This window comes from Crocodylus siamensis, chromosome 1 (assembly GCF_052110815.1).
Source record: "Crocodylus siamensis isolate JL-2025a chromosome 1, ASM5211081v1, whole genome shotgun sequence".
NCBI classification, from domain to species: Eukaryota; Metazoa; Chordata; order Crocodylia; family Crocodylidae; genus Crocodylus; species Crocodylus siamensis.
Genome location: NC_143395.1, coordinates 256,652,330 through 256,677,784, shown reverse-complemented (window position 1 = coordinate 256,677,784; position 25,455 = coordinate 256,652,330). Strand labels below are relative to the sequence as shown.

The window sequence follows — 25,455 nt, the reverse complement described above, 5'->3', positions numbered from 1 at the left end:
CCAAAATCCAAGGGAGGGCATAGGCATTCTTGTTGTGATGTTGGATACATGTCCACAACAAGAAACTGGATGAGAAAATACTATTAAGTGTAAAACTTTTTGTATATGCTAGCACATAATTGTATATTTTGGCAGGTGTTGAACAACAGTAACTAAAAGCAAATCAATATTGCTTCCCTGTGGGATAGAGGAAGATTGGCATTTAATATGTTGGACCATCATCTTATGTGGGGAAAGTGAGACTATGATGAAAGGTTTTACAATAAATCTTTTTATAGTTTAGTATGTTCAGAGTTATTCCATGGTATTTACCAAATAAATATGAATAAAAGAGCAGTAGTGCAATGCATATATGGTAATTAATCTTCCCCTGGAATACAGAGTCTGTTTTTCTTTATTACATTTCTCCATCACTCATAATAATTTATCACTTTAAGTACAGTAAGGTCAACCTCCACAAACTCATTGATAGTAGCAATTTCCTCAAATAAGTGCAAACAACAGAAAAACAATTCTGTTTGGCTTGACCTAAAGTTAACAAAGGGCAATCTTTTGCCTTTAGAAAACACAGATCCAAACCCTCAGCTGAACCTCAGTTTGAACTGAAGGTTTGTTGTAAATTTGTGAATAATGCATTTTTAAAAAATATATGCATTTATACTGTTCTTGAACCCTCTGACTCTCCTGGTTCATACTAGAGTAGAAAAGGGAGTGAAATGATAAAATATCACAAAGATCTTCCTTTTATTTCTGACCTAAATAGTAATAGGCATTTCCAGAAATCACAGGAGAGCTCTCCCCTCACAACCTCACCCAACCCCAAATGTTCAGTTTAAGTTGTAAAACTTAAATGGCACAGATACAATTTTATTAAATATTTAAATATTCAGAGCTATTATCTGAACTAAAAAGCCTTCTAAAATCTCAGCAGTTATCACCTGTTGATTTGTCATCAAGCAGCATTATCTTTGAAAAAGTGCATCTTCCAAGAGTCCACAACACACAGTGCACTTTCTGTCCTTGGGTTCAGGTTTCCTGTTCAAATGGGAGAACACAATAAAGGGTAAAGGTAGGGATCAAAGACATATAGGTTCTGCCAAATTGAGCTAGTACCAATCAAGACCAGCTCTGCAGGTACCTTTTATATAATGGAACCATGATATTTTGTCATAGTGACAAGAGAGTTAGTTGCTTTCCCACTAGTAGCTCCTTTAACATTGTGCTCTGAGAATTCAATCAACAGACCTGTGCAAATTGCAGGGTCTGTTAGACTTTGTGGGGAACACATTAAGTCAAAATGTGCAGGTTTCTCCACCCTCATCTGTAGAACTGGCATCTTCTTCATGTGGATGGGCTTAACGAATAGAAGCGGAAAGTATACAGGAGCTGGGACTTTGTGAAAGCTTTTTATACCAATAAAAAGCTGAGTTTCTTCTTTGCACATAGATTTGTCCTATACTATTTAACATAAACAGATATGCTATTTAACACAGTAAGCACATGGTGCTTCCCAAAACTGCACATGAAGTATACCCATATTTGCATGTGCAGTTACCATAATTTGAGGCATTTCTTTGCCTTTATTTGCAATCAGCCTTGGTTTCTATCTTCAAGAAAGCCAGACTTCACTCTTAAAACACACATGAAAATTAACCAGAAAGTAAATCCTGAAAGACTTCATCTTTTCCCATCATTTAGAATTACACTGCAGTCTAATAAAAGATATCAGATTTACACTTTAAATTCTTACCCAGCTACACATTCAACCAATTAATGGTGTGATAAAACAAGCAATACGCTACAAAGTTGTTTCACAAAAAATGTGGAGTAACTTTGTAGCTTGTTCTAGTTATCTCATTAATTGAATGTGTGTTCAAGTGCTCCCCTATGGCTGGGAGCCCCATTTACTGAGGTCCCCCCAAATGAGCATTCTTCCCACTGCCCCTGCTGCAAGCCCTGCAGACAACAAGGCTCACAGCAGTGACAGTGTTCCTGGCAGGAGGCGCACGGTGGGGGCAATGTTCTCCTTCCTATCCCTGCTGTGAGCTTCACAACCAATGACATTGTCCCCCACTGTGAGCTCTGTAGCTGGCATCTCAGGGGGAGCCTGAGATCATGATCACACTGGTGATAATATGTGATGGGATCTAATGCATGAACCTACAATTGTGCCTCTTGCCATGGATGTGTGCATTGATAGGTGCAATTGTGTGGACTACATATTAGATTCCCGGGCACCTTTACCTGCATGTGTAGAAGGGGCTAAGAAGCTCACAAGTTCAGAGAAATAGTGGGGTTTAGAAGCAAAAGATAAAATTGTATAGAAATTTAAGTATAAAAAATGAGAACTTGTCTGCTCAATCTTAGCTGAGAATGTCAACTAAACAGACACTTTGACAGAAATCATTTGCATTTTTTGCAACCCAAAACAGTTATTTGACTGTTAGAATGTATTAAAGTCGTGCATAATCATTTGAATGTATTTCTGTTTTTAACTCTTTCACATCTAGTTCCACCAGACCAGCCTAGACTTACTGTGTCCAAAACCACATCTTCCTCTATCACTCTTTCCTGGATACCTGGAGACAATGGTGGCAGTTCTATCCGAGGTAAAAGAATTCAGGTTAACTATAACTGCTTACTTAAATTTTCTTATTTAAAAAAAATGATATATTATAATAAACAGCTTCAATGAGGAAAAACAAAATATCAAAGTTTAGTTTAATAGTGAAAACACTGTACAGTACAATGCAATCTCTTTTCATAGTCATTTAACCACTGTGTCCCAGCATGACCTCTGTTATTTCTCCGGTAACTCTCTCTCTCTCTGACAATACACATGAGAGTCTCACTTCATCACTTGCTGTATCCTGATTGGCAAAATATGTTTAAAAATGCCTCTCTCCTGTTTATGGTCTGAAGCTATAATGCAGAGCAAGTATCATTTGAATTTGTTATAGGAACAGTTACCCAAGTGTATTGATCAATATGTATTAAAGCTAACCTGATCAGAGAGGCATTCTTTATTTGTCTCTATGGAAGGCTTTACAGATAGTAAAGTCATCATAGTGTATAGTCGTGTTCTGCAAAAATTATGATTCATATCTTCTGATGTTAAATTGACTTATCATTGCTGCCTCTGTTTTTCTGGCAGGCTATATACTCCAGTACTCAGAGGATAACAGTGAGCAGTGGGGTAGTTTTCCCATTAGCCCCAGTGAGAGATCCTACCGCTTAGAGACTTTGAAATGTGGCACCTGGTACAAATTCACACTAACTGCTCAGAATGGAGTGGGACCAGGGCGCATCAGTGAGATCATCGAAGCCAAAACACTTGGAAAAGGTATGTGGGTCTCTGCCTTTACCCAACCAAGTCATGATTATGAACTTCCCCATCCTGTGATAGTTCTAATTACAGAGGGAAACTCAATTGTTTACCATTTTTGTTACTCTGAATATTTTAATATACTTTGGGAAAAATTTTCAACTATAATGTTCTAAAATAGTTTGACAAATTTTACTTCTTAATTCCTGGCCTCTCAGAATAGGTCAGATATTTTACCACAGAAAGTGTTAGCAATCATTGCTGTTATTAGTATGAACCATTTACCTAACCTGCTCCCAAAGATCAGATCTTCATTTTGGTGGGCTGAAGAAGAGAGAAAGCAAGCACATAAATGTAGTCGGGGGAAGGGGGGGAGTCTTGGTATCTAGTCCCTGCTACCAAGACTACTCATGTTTTCGTTAGGTAGACATTGGTTAAAAAAACAAAAACAGACCTGGCAGCCATGGCCAGAATTTAAAAGCTTCACCACCTTGACTAATGCCATCTTCACTGGATCCTAAAGTCACACTCCTTGTACTTTTCACTCCATAGTGGGCCAGCTTTAATAAGAGAGGCATATGCCCCCACCCAGCTCAGTGGATGTTCCCCACCACCTTGGCAAGTGCTCTTCCCATGAAGCCAAGAGTACAAGCTGGCTACCACCACTGCCACCATTTGTGATATTTTGTACTAAGCTGCATGCATGCTCTCACCATCAAGCAGTTGCTCAGCATGGTCGGTTCCTGCCTAAGGAATTGGGAGCTGATATAAGGTTTAGGCACTTCACAACATCAATTTGGATCACAGCAGAGCTTGAATTGGATAAATGTGTGTCGGGGCTTGTCTGTGCAGACCCTCAGGATTTCTGGAGCTAATACTCTCAAGCACATTCCACGTACACCATGTTATACTGCTCAGGGTGTGTCTACATGGGACTCTTTACTGCTCAGTAGACTGATCTACTGCACAGTAATGTATCACCATGTAACCATGCGAATAAACTGCTGTGCAGTAAAGAACATGGGGACCAGGTCCCTCTCTGCATCTCCACCCTGTCCCAACGTTGCAGGGCTCCCGGCTCCCCATGGGAGAGGGAAGCTGAGCAGTGCTAGGATGGGACAGCTCTTCCTTCCCCACTCAGCTAGGTGCTAGGCAGGAGCTGCCCCACTGGTGGGTCAGCTGGCAGCAGTTTACACAAGCTATGTTGCCATACCATAATGGCGATGTAGCATTGGCAGGCACGAACTGTGACACCACTGTTACTGCACAGTAGCAACAAGCTGTGCAGTAGTTTGTTGCTACTATGCAATAGGACTGGAAATAACCTGTGCAGCACTGGGACTCTGCAGTACTGGTGGATACTGCGTGGTCATTTAGTACTTGCTAAATCTAAAGTAACAACTACAGTTGGGCACATGTGTAATTATGCCCTATATGTACCAGCAAAGTCACTGTAAGAATATGTCCTGTCACCACTCTGTAGATCTCTGTCTCTGCCACACTGGAGAGTGGCAGTGGACCTCACTCATGGCACTTTCACTGCTTCCTTTCCAGATCTGGCACATGCAGAGAGAGTACGTGAGTGGAAGTGGTGTCATCAAACTTTAGATAACCAGTCTGGTTTACTGCAGAGTTTGCACATTAGTCCAAACCTACTTTTTTTTTTGTTAGTCCAAGCCTACATGCTTAGGGATCATCTCAAGCTAAAATGGGGCTATCTGTTGGATCTAAATGGTTTTGTGGCTCCTGAGTAGGGTTGTTTCAAATTGTTTATGTTTAATTAGGTGCCTAAATTCTGCGTAAGTCCTGTTTAGGTGCCTTAAAAATTGATTAGAATCTGGTTATTGGATACTTGTAGAGATCTCATGTTTCAACTACAGAGTGGAAAATACAATGCAATCTGCCCTTAAATTAGCTTTTTTAGGTTAGCTGTGAGGAGGGCATTCTGAGCTGATGGCCAATGAAAATGCTAGATGGCTTGGATAAGTTCTCACTCTTCTTTCCTAGTCTCCAATTAATCCCTTACCTGAACTGACTTCCAAAGCTTTATATAATAGGGGTACACTTTATCTGAGCTTCTCCGAGATAAGGAAGCCTTATTGCACAATTGGGTTGATTGAAGTAACCTCTTGAATGTCAGAAATGGCAAAAAGAAAAGGGTGAAAATGTGCTTAGGTGCAAAGGGTTCTACTAGAGGAGAAAGTTTGCATGTTTCTGATAACTGCCCAAATATTTCAAGGCAAATGCAAACCTCCTAACTTTTGGTGTAGATCACTGGAAATGACCTTAACTATATTTAAATACTGGTATAAAGAAATAGATTAGTAACAAGATACTGGAAGTAAAAGTATAAATTATTCTTATCCATAGGAGAATTGCAAAAGGATTTCTAATGAAAACTATTAACTCTGACACTTGAAATAGTTCACAATAAATAGCAGGGACCCAGAGTTTTTCTTAGATTTGTATAGTATACTAAGCACCCATTTTAGTATATCCTATTGAGTAAGCATGTCATCTAATGTAGAGTCAGGATTAAAAACAGCAGAGGAAAGCTCCAAATGAAGCAGCACTTTATTTGAGAAGGTCTCTCGCAACTGTCTATGACACTGATACAGTTGTACTCCCACTGTACAGTTGTACAGTTGTAAAGAAAAGATTTTTGTGGAAGTAAATTGATTTTATTAGACTGAAAGGAGTGAACTTCTCTTTCCATGGAAAATATACCATTTCTGTGAAGCAGTTAGAAAGCAGAATAATACTTTGTGCACCATATGATAAAATGTAAAATAAAATTTGAACGTGATTTGAGTTTTACTCTGTAGCTGTCCTTATTTCAACACAGAGGTGCTATCTGTTCTTGCAGTCATTAATGGAAGTTACCCATATGCCTCAAAGAACAGCTCTTCAGAAAATGGAATTTCTTTATTAAGAGAAATACCACTATTCTGACATTGTGTTTAATCCCTGAATGGGAGGAAAAAAGGCAAACTAGCTACAAAAAATTGGAACAAGAAAACTTGTGGATCAAAACAGTTTGATTCAGAAATGCCAAAAAAAATCAGTATTTTCAAATGAAGCAAAATGTTTCATAGAAATGAATTTTAAATACGTTTTTTATGTTTTCAGTGTTTGCTTTTTTTGTTCCCCCATCTTAAATCAGAAGATCATGTCAAAATTGCCATTTGCCCCCAAAATAGTTTTATGTTGACCAGATGCTGACCAAACATTGACCAAATAAAAATGTAGTTTTATGCTGACCAAATTCTCCATGTAGAAGAATTGTGATCCGTTGCATTATAAAGGGAAAAGACAATCCAAATGGGAAGCAATATTATTTTCAACTTTACCTGTCTCTCAGTAACAATTTTACTTAGCTTTCTGCTTTTCCCCTGCCCCCCCCATTGTGCCTGTTCCCACTCCAAATTTTCAAATTGATTCCTACCGAAGCACACAATGTCTACGCCACAGCACATGCACAGTTTCTTTACATATGAGGGTTTGAAAATCTGGATATCTAAGTCCAAAATAATATGTGGGTTAAATGCCACTTTAAAACTGAGGGAATAGAATTTGCTGACTAGTGGGCAATGGATTTAGGATAAAGGCAAGACCCTTCTATAAGTTATTAATTTATATATTTTTAATTAATTCTAAGTGTGTCACTTAAAGCGTGTATTTTTTCTTAGAGCCCCAGTTCTCCAAAGAACAAGAACTCTTTGCCAGTATTAACACCACTAGAGTGAGATTGAACCTTATTGGCTGGAATGATGGTGGTTGTCCAATCACCTCCTTTACTCTGGAGTACAGGCCATTTGGAACTACAGTATGGACAACTGCACAGCGGACATCCCTTTCCAAGTCTTACATATTGTATGACCTCCAGGAGGCGACTTGGTATGAGCTGCAAATGAGAGTATGCAATAGTGCTGGCTGTGCAGAGAAACAAGCCAAATTCGCAACACTCAACTATGACGGCAGTAAGTGCACCCATTTTATCTGTGTGGTTCACATTTAGTTTTTTCTATAATACCTATTGTTTCTTCTCTGTCCAATTATTACCATTACTTTTTGTACAATTTCAGTTCTGTGAAAAAAGTCACATTTTTGGAATCTTTTTTCATCCCGCCCAGCTTGCTCTTCATCAGTTTCCTATTCTTTCCATGTCTTTATCTAATCATTTTCTTTGCCATTTCCTTAGCTAACCATTTCCATTTGTTCTTTAGAAATACAGTATAGTGCTTTACTCTTGAAAGCATGGTTATGATTCTTTATTCCTGCTGGTTTCTGATATGATATGAATCCTGGAACTCATTAAAGGGGAAAAAGCCTTAGTGCATGTATATGTGCAATGAAAAATGAGAAAAATAACTTGTGAAATGCTACCCTGAAAAAATGAATGTTCTGAGGTATCCCAGGTAGCTTGGAGAGTAGCAACTCCTGGGTTTACCGTAACTGCACTATACCTATTATATGCAAAAAAAATTAGTTGTCCTGAAAAAATAGTGCAGATCTTTACTTTTGACCTATGGTTATGGCATTCATATTACATTACATCATCCTAGAATGTTTGTCTGATATTGTATACTGTATGATGAATGTATCTATATGAGACAATATAGAAAGGAAAATTTGAAAAAGAACGTACCATTCTTTTTCAGTCTCACTCTCCTATCCATTTAGCAAGTGGGTAGGCAGTTGTATGCTTCATTGACTGGTTAAAATTAAATAGCTACATTTGCAGTCACCATGGTTCACAATACCTGCCTATTTCTACTCATGTTTCAAACAAATCTACATTTTACAGCCCAATTTCTGGTTGTATGCAGCAGTTTAATAGTAATCAGGAAATGAGTGAGAAGCCTTGCATGACTAAACAGCTTTCCTTTGAAAATGCTGCATAGTACTTACATCTCAAAGGAAACAAAAAAGGCTGAAGTATTACATATCATCAGGAAGCCAACCATGCCCAAAATGCAAAATGAAAAAGTGAGGTTCCCTTCTTTGGCTAGACTTTTAAAACCACTTCATTAATTCCACTCTTAAAACCCTATTTCTCTGTATTCTTATAGTCCTTTTTCATGGAAAAAGGCAGTCTTTGCAGAATTAGCAACAGGTTGGCTATTTGAATACAAAATCAGTACAGTTCTCTGCATGTAGACAACTGATACAGGACTTTTTGTATTTAAAAGTGCTATTTGCTTTGTGCAGGAGCAAATGTACATTATCAAATGATATTCATTTTAAAGAAATACCTGAGAAATAGTATAAATCTGGTACACAAAACCTGATTGCCGATCCTAGAAATAATAAATAAGTATGCGTTGTCATAAAACCCGTAACTGCCTTGTAATGATTAAGTATGTGTGAAATTAGATATCTGTGTTGAATATGACCAATGCCTTTTCATGTCTTGAATGGCACTGAAACATGGAATACAGTTTCTAGCCATTGTTTTCCATGAAAACTCAACCTTTTGTCTTCATTAATAGGCATCTAATATCATGGCACTGTTTCCAGGTACAATCCCTCCACTCATTAAATCGGTTGTCCAAAGTGAGGAAGGGCTGGCAACCAATGAAGGGCTAAAGATGCTGGTGACCATTTCCTGCATCTTGGTTGGGGTCTTGCTGCTGTTTGTGCTCCTGCTGATTGTACGAAGGAGAAGGAGGGAACAGAGACTGAAAAGACTCAGGGGTAAGAAGGAATACCAGGCATTTAATTCCTCATTCTCATTATCACCCAACTTGAAAACATAAATGAGACTGAACAGACAAACTTAAAAAGTTTGTGTAGATTATCAAATAGCTCTTTTTGAACATTGTAAAGAAGTAAATCTGTAAAAGAACAAGCTTCTTATCTTTATAAGATGAGCTATTATTAGGTATAGAAAAATCATATATCCCCATGATTTTTTTAAACCAGTTTTAGTAAATTTACAATCATCATTCTTTGAACAACATCTCAGATGTTCTTGTGAACAGTGGGCGGTAAGGAAAGGGAGGAATTCCACCTTTCAGGTGAACACAAACCACAAGTCCAACATTTCACTTATGAGTTATCAGACATAACAAGCTACAACAACACACTAATGTGTTCATATGTCTTTTTCTCAAAGTTCTGATCCCACATTCTTATTGGGATAGCCATTAGTTTCCTAATGTGCTGTATTTTGACAGAGTAATTATAACAATATATTTCATTGTTCATTGCAGATGGAAAAGGTTTCCAGTTATCTAGTTAACCCTACTTGTTTAGTTTTGCTTATCCTGTTGGTGATGCACATTTTTTTCTAAGCATTTTTCTGTTCTAACCCATATGCCGCCACTATGTATAGGTTTTATATCTATGAATTATTTCAATCTTGTTTTTTATCTAATAAATGCCGTGACCTGATCAGTTCCCCACCCCTCCCCTAATGCTTATTATAGCTGCACCCTGCCTTTTCATCTCAGGGTTTGCTTGTGAAGAGTAGAAAGTAGTACATCTGGGCTGTCTAATTTTAATGTGGTTGCAGGATGCATATGGCATTCACATTTGGCCCTTGGACTGCAAACCACACAGGCCACCACCAGTAGGCTTACCATATGTCCGGGTTTTCCTGGACATGTGCTCTTTTTGAATCCTCTGATCTCCGTCAGGCATTTTTAAAAAATATGATCAAATGTCTGGGATTTTGGTCAGTAGGGGAGGGGGACTGTGGGTCAGGAGTGGGGGCATAGGGCTGCGGGTCAGGAATGAGGGGCACCAGCAGGGATGGAGGTGGGCTGTGAGTTGAGAGTGAGGGGCACTGGCAGAGCCAGGGGTCTCCATGTCAGGAGTGAGGGGCAGCAGCAGGACTGAGGGACCTGTGGCTTGGGAGTGAGGAGCAATGGCATTGGGAGGGCCAGGGCATCAGCATATCACTGCTCCTCACAATCATATACCCTCTCTGCCAACCCTATTCCCCACGTACAACTTGTCTTCTTTTTTGGAACTGGAAATATGCTAACCCTAACCACCACACAGGCTGCTCATTACATGGGCAGCTCTAGCAGTGTGTACCCCCCTCCCAGGCCCTTCCTCATTGTGCAGCAGTGGGAGAGGCAGCTGCAGGGGCCCTCATGCCACATGCTGACCCTTCACTGACTGCCAGTTGACAGTCCTGTCATATACCATGTCAGGACTTATTGAGATAATTATTACAAAAGACATTCCCTGCATCTATTGAACAATAAGAATATTTATAATCTACAACAAAGAGTTAGCCTGTTTCCAAGTACTACATAAAAAATTGTCACTGATCTTTCAAACAAAATGAAATCTTGGTGATTCAAATGAGGGCCGAGATTGATTTTAATCCATATTGATTGGTATTCATTATATTCTCCTCCAGTAATTCTTTTTAATTAAGTCCCTTATCAAACATTTCATTATTTTTCCCACCACCAATCTCAGTCTGACAGGTGTATGATTGCCAAAATCATTTAACTGGGACAACATTAGCAGTTTTCCAGCTCTATGGAACTCCTCCATTGTATTGAAGTTGCATGGAAAATCAGCATTAAGATTCCAAAGAGAGCCTCAGACAGCTCTCTTAAAATGCTTGGGTTCAAGTGTTCCAGATTTCAGATGTTCTAACTAGAGTAGCTGATGCTTAGCATCCTTCTGATCTAATGCTGGAATGGAAACGATTTTCTTATTATTACCATATAACAGAAGTATGTCATCTGGCTTTGGTCCAGCTTCAGAAGAGAAATATTTCTTGAATCATTCTGATAGCAAAGCCAGCACTGATTCAGGCTGGCTCTCTGGTGATATTATTTTAATTCAGTCTAAATCTGAAACAATTTTCACCCCATAAGGTTTCTCAAATTTTCCCCATAGGGCTGACGAATATAATTCATGGTGTTTATATCTTCATAAGACATATGTTTCTGGGTATCTGAAGCAGTAGGGGGAATAAGGATGATGTCTTTAATTTGATACACTTTGCATGAGAACATCCTCTTTGTGATCTGTTTCTTCAAAGAGTGGAGTAATGAGCTCATTTCTGCCTGGGTATACTAAGCAACTTAAACAGCAAATTGTTCCATCTTAACCATTTTACTGATTGAAAAATGTAGATACTTTTAAAAAGTGTCCTCTTCCAGTGTCACTTCCTGTATAATTTAACCTATTTATCAAAGAACTGTCCATTTAGGGGCAGAGTTTAATTTTCAAAGGCAGTCTTGGTTTTTACCTAATTTAGCAGCTGTACTGCCTGAGTCATGAGGGAGGTCAAGTAACACTGTGAGGTCATGTAACAATTCAGAAGCTCAGCATATATTAGCAACAAGGAACCTGCTCACTTTGCCCAGCTTTTTAGCTATGAACTGAGCTTCAGCTATATTTGAAACAGAACTTCCTTTGCTTTTAAATTCAGTTTTCTTTCACCCAAGTAGAAGGTGCTAGTACAGAAAGTTGTACCATGGCTGCTGATTTCCCAAGTGTCAAATCATGTGGATTAAGAATCTCAGGATCCCCATGAATGAAAGTGATGGTAGCATATGAGTTTTCCATATGTGCATGCAGTTTTGCAGCAGACATTTCTCCAAGGAAGCAGTATGGCAAAATGTCCCTGGTCTAGGGCTCAGATGGTCTGGGTTTATTTCCTGGTCTTGCCACCGGCTTGCTGTATTTAGACAAGCCACTCTAACATCTCTGTGCTTCAGTTTCCTAATCTGTAAAGTGGAGATAATTATATAACCCTTCTTTGCAAACCACTTTCTGATCTACTGATCATAGAAAATTAATGTTGGAAGAGACCTCAGAAGGTCATCTAGTCCAAGCCCTGTTCCAAGCACTATATAAGAAGCAGATATCAGTAGTAGTTAATAAAACTAACATTCCAGTGACTTCAGTTTCCTGCTTTTGCTAATGCTTTAAATATATTGTTATCTTATTCAATTGGCTTAAGATATTTTCCTTTTGTCTTTGACACATGTAAATTTAGTATGTGTCATTACTCATGATGGACTCGATGATCTCCCGAGGTCCCTTCCAGCCCTGATGTCTATGAAATCTATGAAATCTATGAAATCTTCTCTATATGTTAGATGCCATTCACTAACTCATTAACATGTATCTGTGAAATGTACACAGAACAAATTAGGCACACTAAACTGCCATGTATCATGTTGCTGCAATAAGCAGGTGCAACACAAAACATCTTCCAGAACTGTTCTGCTAAATATTAATGCTGTTTTTAATCGACTGATATTAGCTGATACACAATGCTGCATGTTTTGTACAGATTTTTGAGGCTAAAGTCATGGGGATATGCTATATCTGTTGTTGTAAGACAAGTAAATGTTTTTTGAGCACTAAGCCACATATTTATAGGAGCAAGATTACACAGACATTCAATCTTTTCATATTCATCAATGTACACAATGCATCTATGCAGAATCTGGGAATATGTGAAAGATGCTTTCTTGAAACCATAGGGAGAGGATACCCAAGTAAGCATGTCAAAGTCTCTGGTATAGATGATTCATGCTGTATTTAACTCCTAGAGTTGGTAGGAACAGCTGAATTGCAAAAGAGATAGGGAGCGATTCATGGGTTTCACCCATGTCACCAGCTATCTGTGGTCTCCCCTTCAGAAAATATCCATTGTGGTCTAATCCCTTTTTGCAGGATGTAAGAATGTTTTTATTTATTATAACAGTATCGTTACATATAAAATGAGGAGAATGTTTACATCTTTCTCTTCATCATCCCATGTTTCATAAGAAATTGTTATAATGATATACAATTGAGAAATACAATTGAGATTTCCAGACTGAATTAATAATTTAATTTCCTTTGTATTCTGTGCAAGTTGTAAGGCCCCAGTCAAGACCTTGAGTGTCGATGGCAAAATTGTCATTTATTTCATTGGGGAACAGGTGCACACCTTTAGTTTGACCATTTCTAATATATATTTCTTGCTGTTATTACATAGAAACATCATATAACGGTTCACAGCAAAAGTCAAGCATATAGTACAGCAAAAATAAGAGTGTGTTATTCAGTGACTCAGTGAAGCAGTGATTCAGTCTGAAACTCAACCAACATCTCAACTGAAAAAAAAAACTTTACACTTTCTCCCTCCCTTCCAATCTGCTCTTGCATTGCAAAGGGAAAGAGGTTCTTAAATTTAAAGGAATAGATTCAGTAGCCAGGGGGAGGAGGTGACAGTGGGCAAGCATTTAAATACAAGTAATGAGTGAGTTCTAAAACCCAACATAGATAGAGAAGATGGCTGATGTCAGAGAAAAAGTCCATGGACTTTTTTAAAAGTAAAGAGTACCCATATGCTCATTAAAAATGAATACAAATCCACTGAGTCTGGAGCATTACGGTGGTGAGTTCTTTCTGCTTCCTGGAACAGGAGAACAGTTTGCCCATTGTATCCCACATAACTCTGAAGATAGGAAAGAGACATTTAATAGGACCATGCACAAGGAAATTGTAATATGTGCAGTATACCCAGAAGGAGATTAAGGAATGAAAAGAATTTCAGCAGAGGCAGGGAGAAGATAAAGACAAATTCTGCAATGTCCTGAAGTTGCTGATAGATTTGCAAACAAGGAGATAAGGGAGGAAATGCAAGGTGCCATGTGACAGACTGGAGATAGGACAGCTCCTTAAAGACTTGAAACTTGGAATTTGTTTTATCAGATATGTTTCTTTCCAGTGCACATGCATACTGCTGTGTTGTAATGTGACTGCTTGTGAACTCCAGACTCTTAGCATTTTGTGAATGAATATTTTTTAAGGGATGGAAAGGATATAATACAGCAACCTTGTTTTGTTATAAAACCCACACACAAAAATAATTATACTGACTGAAAACACTGTGGGTCAACCAACCTTCAGCAGTGTCAGTTTACTGTGGTTCATAATTATTAATATAAAAAAGGGAACAACAATTAAGATCTCCAAGCAGGGATCAGACCTTCATTGTTCTAAGCATTGTACAACCTGCTAACCAACCTAAAATTAGTCTTTGCCCCAGAGAATTTACAATCTGAGATTTAGACAATACTTGGAGAATGAACAGATAAGCAAAAAGATCAAGAGGATGGGAAAAAGATGGAGGCAAAATGGTTGTTACTCTCTGGGCACGTGCTTAACTTTGCATTAGCATAGTTTACTGTGAAGTAAGCATGTGCATCTACATGTGCACATGCTTACTTCACAGTAAACCTCCCCAATACAGAATAAATTTGCTACTGGCAACTGCAAGTAGCAGATTCACTCAGCATTAGTAACAGTGCTGTAGCATTTGTGTAGATGCCTAACTGGCAGCAAAAATCTGCTCCTGGTCAGCCATCTATCAGAGATTTCTCCCTGCCCCCAGAAGCTGCCTGCTGCTGGGGTGGGCTCTGCCACAGGAGCCCTAGAAGGGACTATGCCCCCCTGCCCTGGCAACGAGGAATGCCAAGCCCCTCCACTCCTGATCCACAGGTAGGGCTATTGGCAGTGAGCCAGCTGCTAACTGCCCCACCAGCAGATTGGGGCAGTAGGCTGGAACCTGCCCCTCCCCTGCAGATCTTTCCAAGCCTTGTCTCTCTGATCAGGGAGCCAGGGTTAGAAGTTCCCTGCTACCAGGGCAGGGGGGATATTGTCCCTGGCCCAGCAGTAGGCACCCCCCCTTGGGCCAGGATACACTTGTCAGGATACACTTGCTCCCCGTCAGCCCCTGGCCTACCACGCAGGAAGAGCCTGAAGCTCCTCCTGGTAGTGTCAGGGGCCCATGGCAGGGCTGCAGGGAACTGAGAGAAAATCTGTTCCCTAATCCCTGCATGTATAGACACCTCCTCAAAACCCTTACTGGGCATGTCTGCATGTAACACTAAGTCACCACAAGTGCTATGGTGATGTAACTCATTGCTATAGCATCGTAGCATTGGTGGGCTATGTCACCATAACAACAAGCTGCCTCGCTATAATGTGTTGCTATAGCACCATCGTTTAGTCATTCCTAAAGCAAGTACTAAATGATGGTGCAGTAACAACTGCACCATGGGAGGCACATGTAGATGCATCCACTGTGCCATAGTTTACTACACAGTAAATGTAGGCTGGAGTAAATGTATGTGTAGAAGTGCCCTCTGAGAATAGAAGGAAAATCTCATCCATGAGAAAGTAGAGGTTATCCTATAGAGGTTGTTTTGCAGGACTATCTCATGTAGGTATGATACGTTGATTGGTGTGTAAAGATTCTTCTGAAGGGAAAGCAGTAATTCAGCATTATAGCTAATATAATAATATCAGTACTTGACCATGACCAAAGAAGCTGACATGTCCTTTGCCAATGATCAGACAATCAGATTTGGTTTGGGGGTGCTTATTCATTTGGTTTGGTTGGCTCATTCAACTCTATCTGTTCCTGGTCATAAGTACCCAGAACATTTTGTACAGCTTAAACTCTTTTTTTGTAATGAAAACACTATTGCTAGAAGGACAAAGCTAATATGTTTATTAGAGGTATTCTAGGCTTTTATTATTATTATTCATTTATTTATTTTTATTGGCTCACTGCTTCCACTTATTATCTTTAGAGTTATTTTCTAAGTAATCTGAATCTAGAATAAAATATAACCTTTCTTTAAAAGCCAAAAAAACCCAGTTTGCAATAAAGTCTTAATATGTATCAGCATTTTTGCTGCTGCTGGAGAATTATACAGGCTGTCTGTGGCGGAGAGATATATGATACTCAAATGCAGTTGTAGCAAATAAGTAAGTCATTCTACAGACTGTTTTGCCCTTAGTGCTGATTTGAGGAAAGAAAATAATCATTAATAGATGACTGGTCTTACTCATCTACTCCTTAATAATCCACCTACCAAATAGATTATTTTTATTGTGCCATAACAATTGTCAGATACTAACATTTGGCATCTTTTCTTCTAGATGCAAAAAGTTTGGCTGAAATGCTTATGAGGTAAGAATAATGTTGAGCATTTTCAAATTTAAAAGTGTTTGTGATCTAAGGGCTCATATTAGAAATGGGGACAACCTGAGAATGAAATGTTCCATTCCCAGTATGTTTCACAACTAAGTGAAAACTGCAATTTCTTAATGTCTATTAGGAATTAGGTCAGCAGATACGATGAGTGCAATTATAAATGGAAACAAAAGGATGAGCCATAAGACGGTATTATTAAGAAGTGAACCTCATTATGAAACCCCTGTATTAGCAGATTAAATTCCAGGATATGATTAGATTTATTTGGACATTTTTCCTGTTCACTCAAGTATGTTCATCATACTCATCAAAGTAATTGCTCTTCAGAAATCACCTCATAAAACACAATAAATACATGGAAGTAAATATCTGTAGATATTGTATTTTTATTTACATGACTTACGAGGGAGATGAAGTTTTAATCTTTGCTTTCTGTGTTTTTGGAGTTGGAGTTTAGGTCAAGTCCCTGGGGAAATTATGCAAGCCCCAGCAGTTAATATTTTTGTGGGATTTGTACAATTTATCCTTGATCTCAAGAGAGTAAATACAATCTTTCCTATGATTCGAGCAAAATGTTTTGAAGTTTCTTTTGGTTCCAACCAACTTCCTTATATCTATTCATCATTGATTAGCATAAAGAACTGTCTTACATTTCTAATTGTGCGTGTAGGAAGCACAGTTTCCTCCCTGATATGTCAGATTTTCCAAGGTATTTAGGCACCTGAGGATGGAGGTGGATGCTTAGTAGAATTTTCCAAAGGGCCTAAAATGTCTAAATGAAAATCAATGTGTTTGGCTCGAGGATTTTGAAAATCCTATGGAACACCTATCTGCAACCTAAAGTCCTTGGAAAATCTGGCCTCTAGTCTCTCTGGATATATCTACATGGCCCAATGCAGTATTGTGCAGAGAGCTCTCAAGCTAATTGTTAATGCATGAGCTCATGTGCCAGAAGCAATATAACTGTGTTAGTGCAGCTAATAAGCCTTGCCTGTGAACAAAAGCTAATTAAATAGCCCAGGCCCAGCATTGCACTTATGTGGCCATATTGCTTGCAGTTATGGAGATAGTGTGTGCAAAGCTGGCTTGGTATGCTCTGCATGCCACTTTCTTTCATTGTATAGACACCCTCTGTGGCTCAGGCTGCCACCTGTAAAATCAGGATAATGGCACTGGTGTGCCTCACCAGGCTGCTGTGAGGATAAATGAATCAAAGGTTGTGGGGTGCTGACATACTGAAATGATAAAGGCCATATAAAAGAGACTGCAAATGGAATCTGGCTGATATGCTATGGCATCTTATATATCTCATTGGCTTGGTTAGGCTTGGGGCAGCCCTTCTGCCCATTCTGTATAGTGGGGAATTCTTCTGAAAAATGAATTGGGAAGAACTACACAATGGGACTATTTTAAAGTTGTCTACACAGGAACCCTCAGGAAAGTGAAGGCAAATCAACTAAAAGAATGAAATCAGTGTGCCTAAATTAAAGTACCTTAAATTCCTGTACAGAGATTTCCTCCCCTTCTATGGATATTCCCATGTTAAGTGGGGAACAGGGTCTTAGATTTTAGTGCAGTTTAATGGCCACTTCTATACTAGAAATGATTGCATTGCTCAGTTTTACTATCCATTTTCATTTACTTTTAGTAAATGGCTCATTTCCTAGAGTAATTTTCTAGTACACAAACTTTAAAATGAAATTGTTATAGTGTGTGGGCTGATGCAATAATTGTTTTGTATTTCTGTTCCAAAGTACCATATCAATTGATCAGAGTTAATTCTTGAATGCTAAAAAGGTTTATAATTCCTTAGTGCTGCAATGTCAATAGAGCTAAACCTTTCACTTCTCCTTGTATAGCCTATTATTACTAATTGACTCTCTAATGATTAACTCATTTTTCTTAACTTACCCATTTTTGTGGTGTTTGGGACCTAAATCAAAGAAATTGCTCCAGCATTTTCACAGTGACCTGCTTGATCAGCTGAAGCTTTTGTTAGTCAGGCCTGTGAGAGATGAAAAAAACCCAAAACAAAACCTGTTTTCATCAGTTTTATAATGCAGTAGCTGCATGAAAAAAAATCAGAAGTACATTAGACAGATATCAACTGAATAATGGCAGACTTGATCACTTACCACTACCTCCGTCTTCTTCTGAATTCCTTGCCAGGCAATTAAAATTCATACCACTTTTATTTAATTCAAAATACCAAGAATGAATGTAACATTCATGAGAATGCTGAGTGTGGTATTTTTATTATTAGATGAAGTTTAAGAGATTTAAAATAAACAAGGATTTAAGTATCTTTTTCACTGGAGTATGTCCCTTAATGTGTTTACTTCTCTTTTGCTCTTAGTAAGAATACCAGGACATCAGATACACTTAACAAGCAGCAACAGACACTGAGGATGCACATAGACATTCCCAGGGCTCAGCTTCTGATTGAGGAGAGGGACACCATGGAGACCATTGGTAAAAATGCACTACTTTGCTTTATATAACAAGTATGCAGGTGGGTGTTGCACTGCATCCTTTTCAAGAAAAGAGCTGGGGGAGCTGCTTTGTAAGTTAATTTGTCATGACTGAAAACTGAATTGAAGTCTTTTTTTACATCTGAATTGTTTTGAACTTTTAGGAATCTTAGACCAACATTTAAAGTAGTGTAAGGGGGTAAAAAGTCAATGAAGAGAAAACATTTTGTGGGAAATTTAAATAAAAGTGTGCAGTTCAATGTTTTTTCATTCTGATTTCCTTTTTTGTTTAATAGGCTTCAGTTAGGCAGCTGGATCATTAGCAATACTTAAAGCATCAAAGGAAAATGAAATTCAGAAACTATACTTAACAATAGTATTTAAAGATTGAAAGTACTTATCTCCTAAAATTCCCTAATTATATAACCTATCTCTCTGCTGATATTAAAAGATAGTCTGAAGTTTACTAGTTTTAATAAAATCTGTAGACCCCGATCCCAAATCTGAAACACTTTACATTTCAGGACATTAGGCATGAAATCTTCCAGAGAATCCCTGTAGTTCTGATTTCAAGTCAAGGCAATGGGCTTCTGTGCCTGTGATGCAATTGAAATAAGATATGTTAATAATTCAGCTGAAAATGGATGAAATATCACAAAAACAGTTTAATATTTTTGTATACAGGGCTCTCACAAAAACAATTAAGCTTTCCAAAGCTTTTCCACATTTTTCTGGAGCAAAAGCAATGTAAGTCAAACATAAAGGCAGCCTAAAAATTCAACAGAGGATTCCTTTTGGATAGAGGAATTTTCCAGTCACCTAATATCTACTGGGGGTATCAAGAATGTGGTTGGAGGAGGGCCACTTCTTGCATCAGGCATAACAGAGCACCTCTGAAGCCCCTTGCTGACTGCAGCATCAGGGAAAAACAAGAAGACTTTTCCCCATCCCCCCTGCACTAGGTTAGCTTGATATTGCGGGGCCAAAAATTCAGCCCTTTCTGTGTTTATCACTTATAAGGTTGGTTTTAAGATGAAAATCAGCACATGTATCTCATGGAAATGAGAGAAATTTTTTTGTGTCTCGTTTTATTTTTCCAAATTTAGTTTTTGAGCTGCACTCTTTATTTCAGGCTTTAACTTGGAGAGAATTTTTACCCTTGAGTTATTGTTCCTGGGTAATGCAGGGTTTATAATGGAAATACTATTAGATCCCTAACTACAGCAATGTTATCGGTGTCACAGTAATAGCCTGCATTACAAAAAGCAGTAAGAATAAGCAGGCACTTTGGCCGGCTTTTGTGTAGTTCACTGTCAAGGGGTTCTATTCCCAACCTAAGTCAGAGTTCCTCTTTTGTCAGGGACCGAGTGATTTGGTATCGTAAAGTTCATTCTACGTGTGGCTGTTTCTGGGCAAAAAAATGCTAGTTATGCTATTGTGCAGGATTGTTCATAGCAATGGTATCTTGTCAAGTAAAAAAAAATCAGAAACAGTGGATCAGCTTCCACTGACTGGTAAACTCACAGAAGCACTGTTGCTGGCAGTCTCTTTAGAAATGCATTAAAATGCCATACAGCAAATCATAGCAAGAATTTCCCATGGCTTTTTATTGCCGTTAAGAATAGATGAAAAAGAGTGTAATAATGTCAAAGTAAGCCTGGAGACTAAAGGCTGAAAGCACTAAGCACACAAATACAGTTGTTCTGAAAGCACAAAGTCAGTGGAAGATTTATCATTGATTATAGTGCAGCAGGAAGGGACTTAAGTTAAATCTTGTATAAGCAGGTGGGTAACATATTCCACATTCTGCATTCTTTTTTTTTTCTTTTGAAGACAACACAGAACTCTGAGCACCGTTAAGAAGAAAATAATCTCCTAAAACGCAGCCAGTGTCTAGTGTCCCCATATCAGCTGGCTTGACATAGGTTGGGAGTTAAATTATATGTAGAATCCACCTCAGTAGACCCTGTTCTATGGGAAGGCAATGGGCAGCAGAATCTAGAGAGTGGTAGGTTCATACATTAGCCTTTCCTTCCACTTACATCTCCCACCCTGGAAAGATACCTTTAAGTCAGGGTAGTCAACTGGGGGTACTTAGAAAGGCCCTAGGGGGTATGCACAGGCACAGGAGCAGGGCCGGGCATGGTGGTGAGAGCAGTGGTGCCCCTCTGTGGGCTGTACAGGCACCGCTTGGCCGGTTGGACATCGGGGGTGGGAGGAGGAACTTGCACAGAGGGGGAAGCTCACCCTGTGCTGCCACTGCTCCACATCCAGCCACATGCCAGCCCCTTCCTCCCCCACCCCTCCCTGCTCTGTGTCTGGCCATTGGGGGTAGCTTATTATGAAAACTCCACATTGTTTAGGGGCCCTCACCACTCTTGTCAGGCTGTACATCAGCCTGTGCCAGTGGGTTTTGCAGCTGGAAAGGTCTTTTGCAACTGAATGAAATGGTAAAATTTGGCCCTTAGGGGGCTGCAGTGCAGGAAAACACTTAGGCATGTGCTCACCTGTTAGCACAAGGATAAGGACAGTGTCACTGCCTTCAGCAAGAGTTCTCATCCACTTGAAGTTAAATAGGTGCACAAGGGCATGATGAGATCAAGCCCACAATTCTGCAGTGTTTTTACTCTGGCTATGCAGAGACAAATCTAAGCAACAAAGGAAGCACACTTACCTAGCAGTCTCCATTCTTGAAAAGCTGGTGACATCACAGGATATCACAGGATATTACAAGTTACACTAACAGCAAAAAGAAACCTCAAACAAGTAAACATTCAATTGCAATATTTTTCTGACCTCCTCAATAAATGCAGCATGTAGTGAGAGGGTGTGTGGGGGGGTAGTGTTTGCGGATAATAAACTTAAGGCAAAATAGTTGTTCCAGACATTAGATAGAATGCAAAAGAAAAAGAAAAAAAGCTTGCTTATGTCTGTCAGATCACAAGTGAGAACTCTCAAACAGCACTCCTTTCTTTGGTTTTGTATAGATTTGACCTACCAAGAAAAATTTGGTCTTCCCTAAATCACATCCAGATGCTTCATGGAAAATGTGAACACCTACTCCATAAATGGAGAATCAAAGAGAGCCTGGGTTGTGATTGTGGTGTGATTTTTCAGATGGTGCAACACATTGTGAATGATTGCCCAATTAGATCATTTAATGGTGATCTAAAATTAATGGTGCAGCTACCATTGAAGCAGTCGAATAGTTATCAGATTTAGATATTAATCTATGATGGTTGTAATCCTAAAATGTCATATGAAAGGAGTTTTGTATAAACTTTAGCACATGAGTTATTGTAAAGGATTGCTACAAAATGCTCCTTTCCTTACTGTTGTACAAAATTTAGCACACAAACAATTGTAAAGAATCATTACAAAATGAGATTGCTTATCTTTTTGTTCACTTTCTGTTGCTTATAGATGACAGATCAACAGTCCTATTAACTGATGCTGATTTTGGAGAAACATCAAAGCAGAAGTCATTGACTGTCACTCATACTGTACATTACCAGTCTGTCTCACAAGCTACTGGACCTTTAGTGGATGTTTCTGATGCCCGGCCAGGAACAAGTAAGTATAAAAAGAGAATATATTACGTATAATTAAGACATTGGCTATGCCATTAGGGGGCAACAATAAACTGCCGAGCTTATTGCTCCACAGTTTATTGCTCCCAGGAACCTCCTGGGCACGTATCTGCACATGCATCCGGACTGCAGCACATTTTGCTAGGCCCTGCCAGCCTGGAGCTGCTCTGACTAACCTCCGTGTGTTATGGAGGGGCTGGCTGGGGCACAAAGGTGCTTCAGAGTTGGATTAGCTGACAGGTAGCTCCCGAACTGAAGCACCCTCATGCCCCAGCCAACCAGTCAGCCTCTACATGTGCACTGCTGCACGCAAAAAACCACCAAGTACTATTGAATACAAGTGCTATCCTTCTGCAGAGTTTATTAGTATCTCATGTCGTGACAGCAGTGCACATGTAGATGCTGAGACATTTACTACACAGCTAATTAGGGAACTGCACAGTAAACCTCATGTAGACATGCCCACTTATAAGCAAATGAATACCACACTGCAGTATTTATATTATGTGATAGTTCCTTTATTTGGACACTAATGAGCAAACATATACTGTCTTCTACAATTGCATCTGCTTTAAAAATAGTACCTATTGGCCATGCCTACACAAGATGCTAACTGTGCAGTCATTACTGCGTAGTAATTTAGTACTTGTTTATACAGGGACATAGGCAAGCTTGTTTATACACGTTCTAAATGACTATGCAGTACCCAAGTTACTGCTCAGTCATGCTGACAAATGTCTTTTACATGATACCACAGCACAGTAACATCACATCGCAGTTGTTGCCATACAATGCTACTGCGCAGTAGTATCAGGCCAATTTCTCGTGGAAACGTGGCCATTATGATTCAATAGGTAAAATTTTCCTATGTATTGTAAAGTGTATCTGTAATATGAAGTAATTCAGACTTAAATATTCTGAAAGAAAACTTGCACTAGATTTTACTTGAGTAGATTAGTCTAATTAGTTTAATAGGTTTTAATAGCTAACATATATTTATTTCCCAGTAATCAATCTTTATTGAATTTCACAGTTAAATGTGGTTGTCCTAATATGCTAAGAAATGAGAGGCAATTTTTTTGATTATTGCATTCTGAAAATATTACATTTATAGCTTTAGTTATTATGTTAAATCAGTTTTCCCAGAAATCTCCATGCTGAATTAATCTTACATAGATTAAAATAGTAAAATAAATTAATATATTATTATAATACATTGTTCTTCTGCTCTATTATAAATATGTTCTGTATCAATATTAATGGAAATGGTTCATTGACTTTAAGGTATATGTATTAGAAATACGAAATTCATTATTTAGCATAAATGATAGCATAAATTTGGTAACACAAAAGCATATTGACAACTTCCAGGGTATATAGAAACACCTTGATTTACTAAAGGTTTCAGAAGAAGTTAAGTCAGGAAGCTTGGTGGATATTACTGCTTCTGGCTCTGTAGCTCATCATGCTAAGTCTAAGCAGATTTAATTGGAAACTCTCCCCCCCACAACTTCATTCGCACTTCAGTCTTAAAAGTTCTTACTGTTCTAGTATTGGCACTGCTGCACTTCAGACTTGTGATTTTCAGTTATGATTAATTATTTTTTGAGGACTAGATTAGTACAATCAAATGGATTTCATTTCTCAACTATTTTAAGTTATATTTGAGGCTACTCTAGGTATCTCTAGAAATAAAGCTAAAGACAGCAGTCTTACTGATGGTGGGACAGGATGGGATAGCTCAGAGGCCCATGCCCAGACTTCATCACCTGCAAGAAGAGGCTGGATGAGCTGTACTTGGGCCCCAACAACCGCTGGGCAGAAGCAGCCCTGCCCACCTGCCCAATACCACATGGCATCTGGAGCTGCCAGGGCCTGAGCACAGCTTGCCAGGGCGTGTTGCATGGTGCCAGGTGGGCAGGAGGGGCTGCTTCCACCCAGTGTCCCCTGCAGTGCCTGGGAGATGCAGTCCAGCCCCGCAGGTCAAGTGCAGCTCACCCAGGGCCTGTGGGGCTGAACTGCATCTTCCAGGTGCCACAGGGGACACAAGGCAGAAGCAGCCCACCTACCCACTTTCCCAGAACCACACAGCAAGTCCTAGGTGAGCCACACTCAGACCCCTGCCTCTGCTGATGGGCAGCACCTCCAGCTCCAGCCTCTGCTGGCACTGCATGGTGTTAGGCAGGTATGCATGGCTGCTTCTGCCCATTATCCCCTGCAGCACCTGGGAGATGGAGTCCAGCCCCACAAGTCTTGGATGGGCCAACCTCCATCTCCCAGGCTGTTGCATGATGTGGGGAAGGTGGGCGAGTGGGGCTGCTTCCATCCAGCATCTCCCATGGCACCAGCAGAGGCCAGAGTCAGAGCTGTTGCCTGCGCTGCCCACCTGAAGGCCAGAAAAAATCAAGTGGCAGGCTGGATCCATCCCACGGGCCATATTTTGCCCACTTGTGCCATATATAATTTTGGTGTGTGATTGCCACGAAAGCCACAAAATAGCCATTTTAAGTTATCACAAAGTTGTTCAAAATGTAATTTTTTATTTGTGGGGGACTGGAGGAGGGGAAAGGGAAGCTAGCAAAGGAATGACCAGTGTACCACCCACAATAAGTTTTATTTCCCCTATGCAGAAATGCTCTATTTGATACTTTCCTGTCCAGGAGCAGGAATCTGGTATAGAACAAGACTCTTCTATCCTTTGCACCTGGGTAGCATAAGTTCTAAGAGTTTGCTTGGCACCTGCATTGCTTTAGGGAAGGGGGAAGGTTTCTTCTGTTCTACCACCATGTAACCTCCTGCTCTGAAGGTTCATCCACATTGCAGACTACAAAGCAGTGTAGAGTTATGTTATCTAATTTTACATAAAGTAGCTTGGATACTGAGAGCAGGCTAGGTGCTGGCAGCATAAATCTTGGTGCAGGCTGATTTACCTTGCTTCTCTGCATTGTAGACATATTCAGGATGGTACTCACACATTATGAGGATAGGAGTGGAATTTTGCAGACACGGCCTGGTATTGCATAGTGCTCATTGACAGCTGCATTTTCTGGCTTAGAGACTGTTGTGTTACAGCAATGTACTACATAGTTA

General features: G+C 39.4%; 1 protein-coding gene across 1 annotated transcript in view; it reads left to right on the top strand.

The window, feature by feature from the left end:
- DSCAM (DS cell adhesion molecule) overlaps positions 1 to 25,455 on the top strand; it is a 628,177-nt gene that overhangs the window by 555,560 nt on the left and 47,162 nt on the right. Inside the window, exons 23-29 of the mRNA XM_090031636.1 lie at positions 2,511 to 2,609; positions 3,155 to 3,343; positions 7,015 to 7,305; positions 8,846 to 9,022; positions 16,250 to 16,280; positions 18,661 to 18,776; positions 22,199 to 22,348. Of these exons, the coding sequence (XP_089887762.1) occupies positions 2,511 to 2,609; positions 3,155 to 3,343; positions 7,015 to 7,305; positions 8,846 to 9,022; positions 16,250 to 16,280; positions 18,661 to 18,776; positions 22,199 to 22,348 (1,053 nt within the window). The remainder of the gene's footprint in view (positions 1 to 2,510; positions 2,610 to 3,154; positions 3,344 to 7,014; positions 7,306 to 8,845; positions 9,023 to 16,249; positions 16,281 to 18,660; positions 18,777 to 22,198; positions 22,349 to 25,455) is intronic.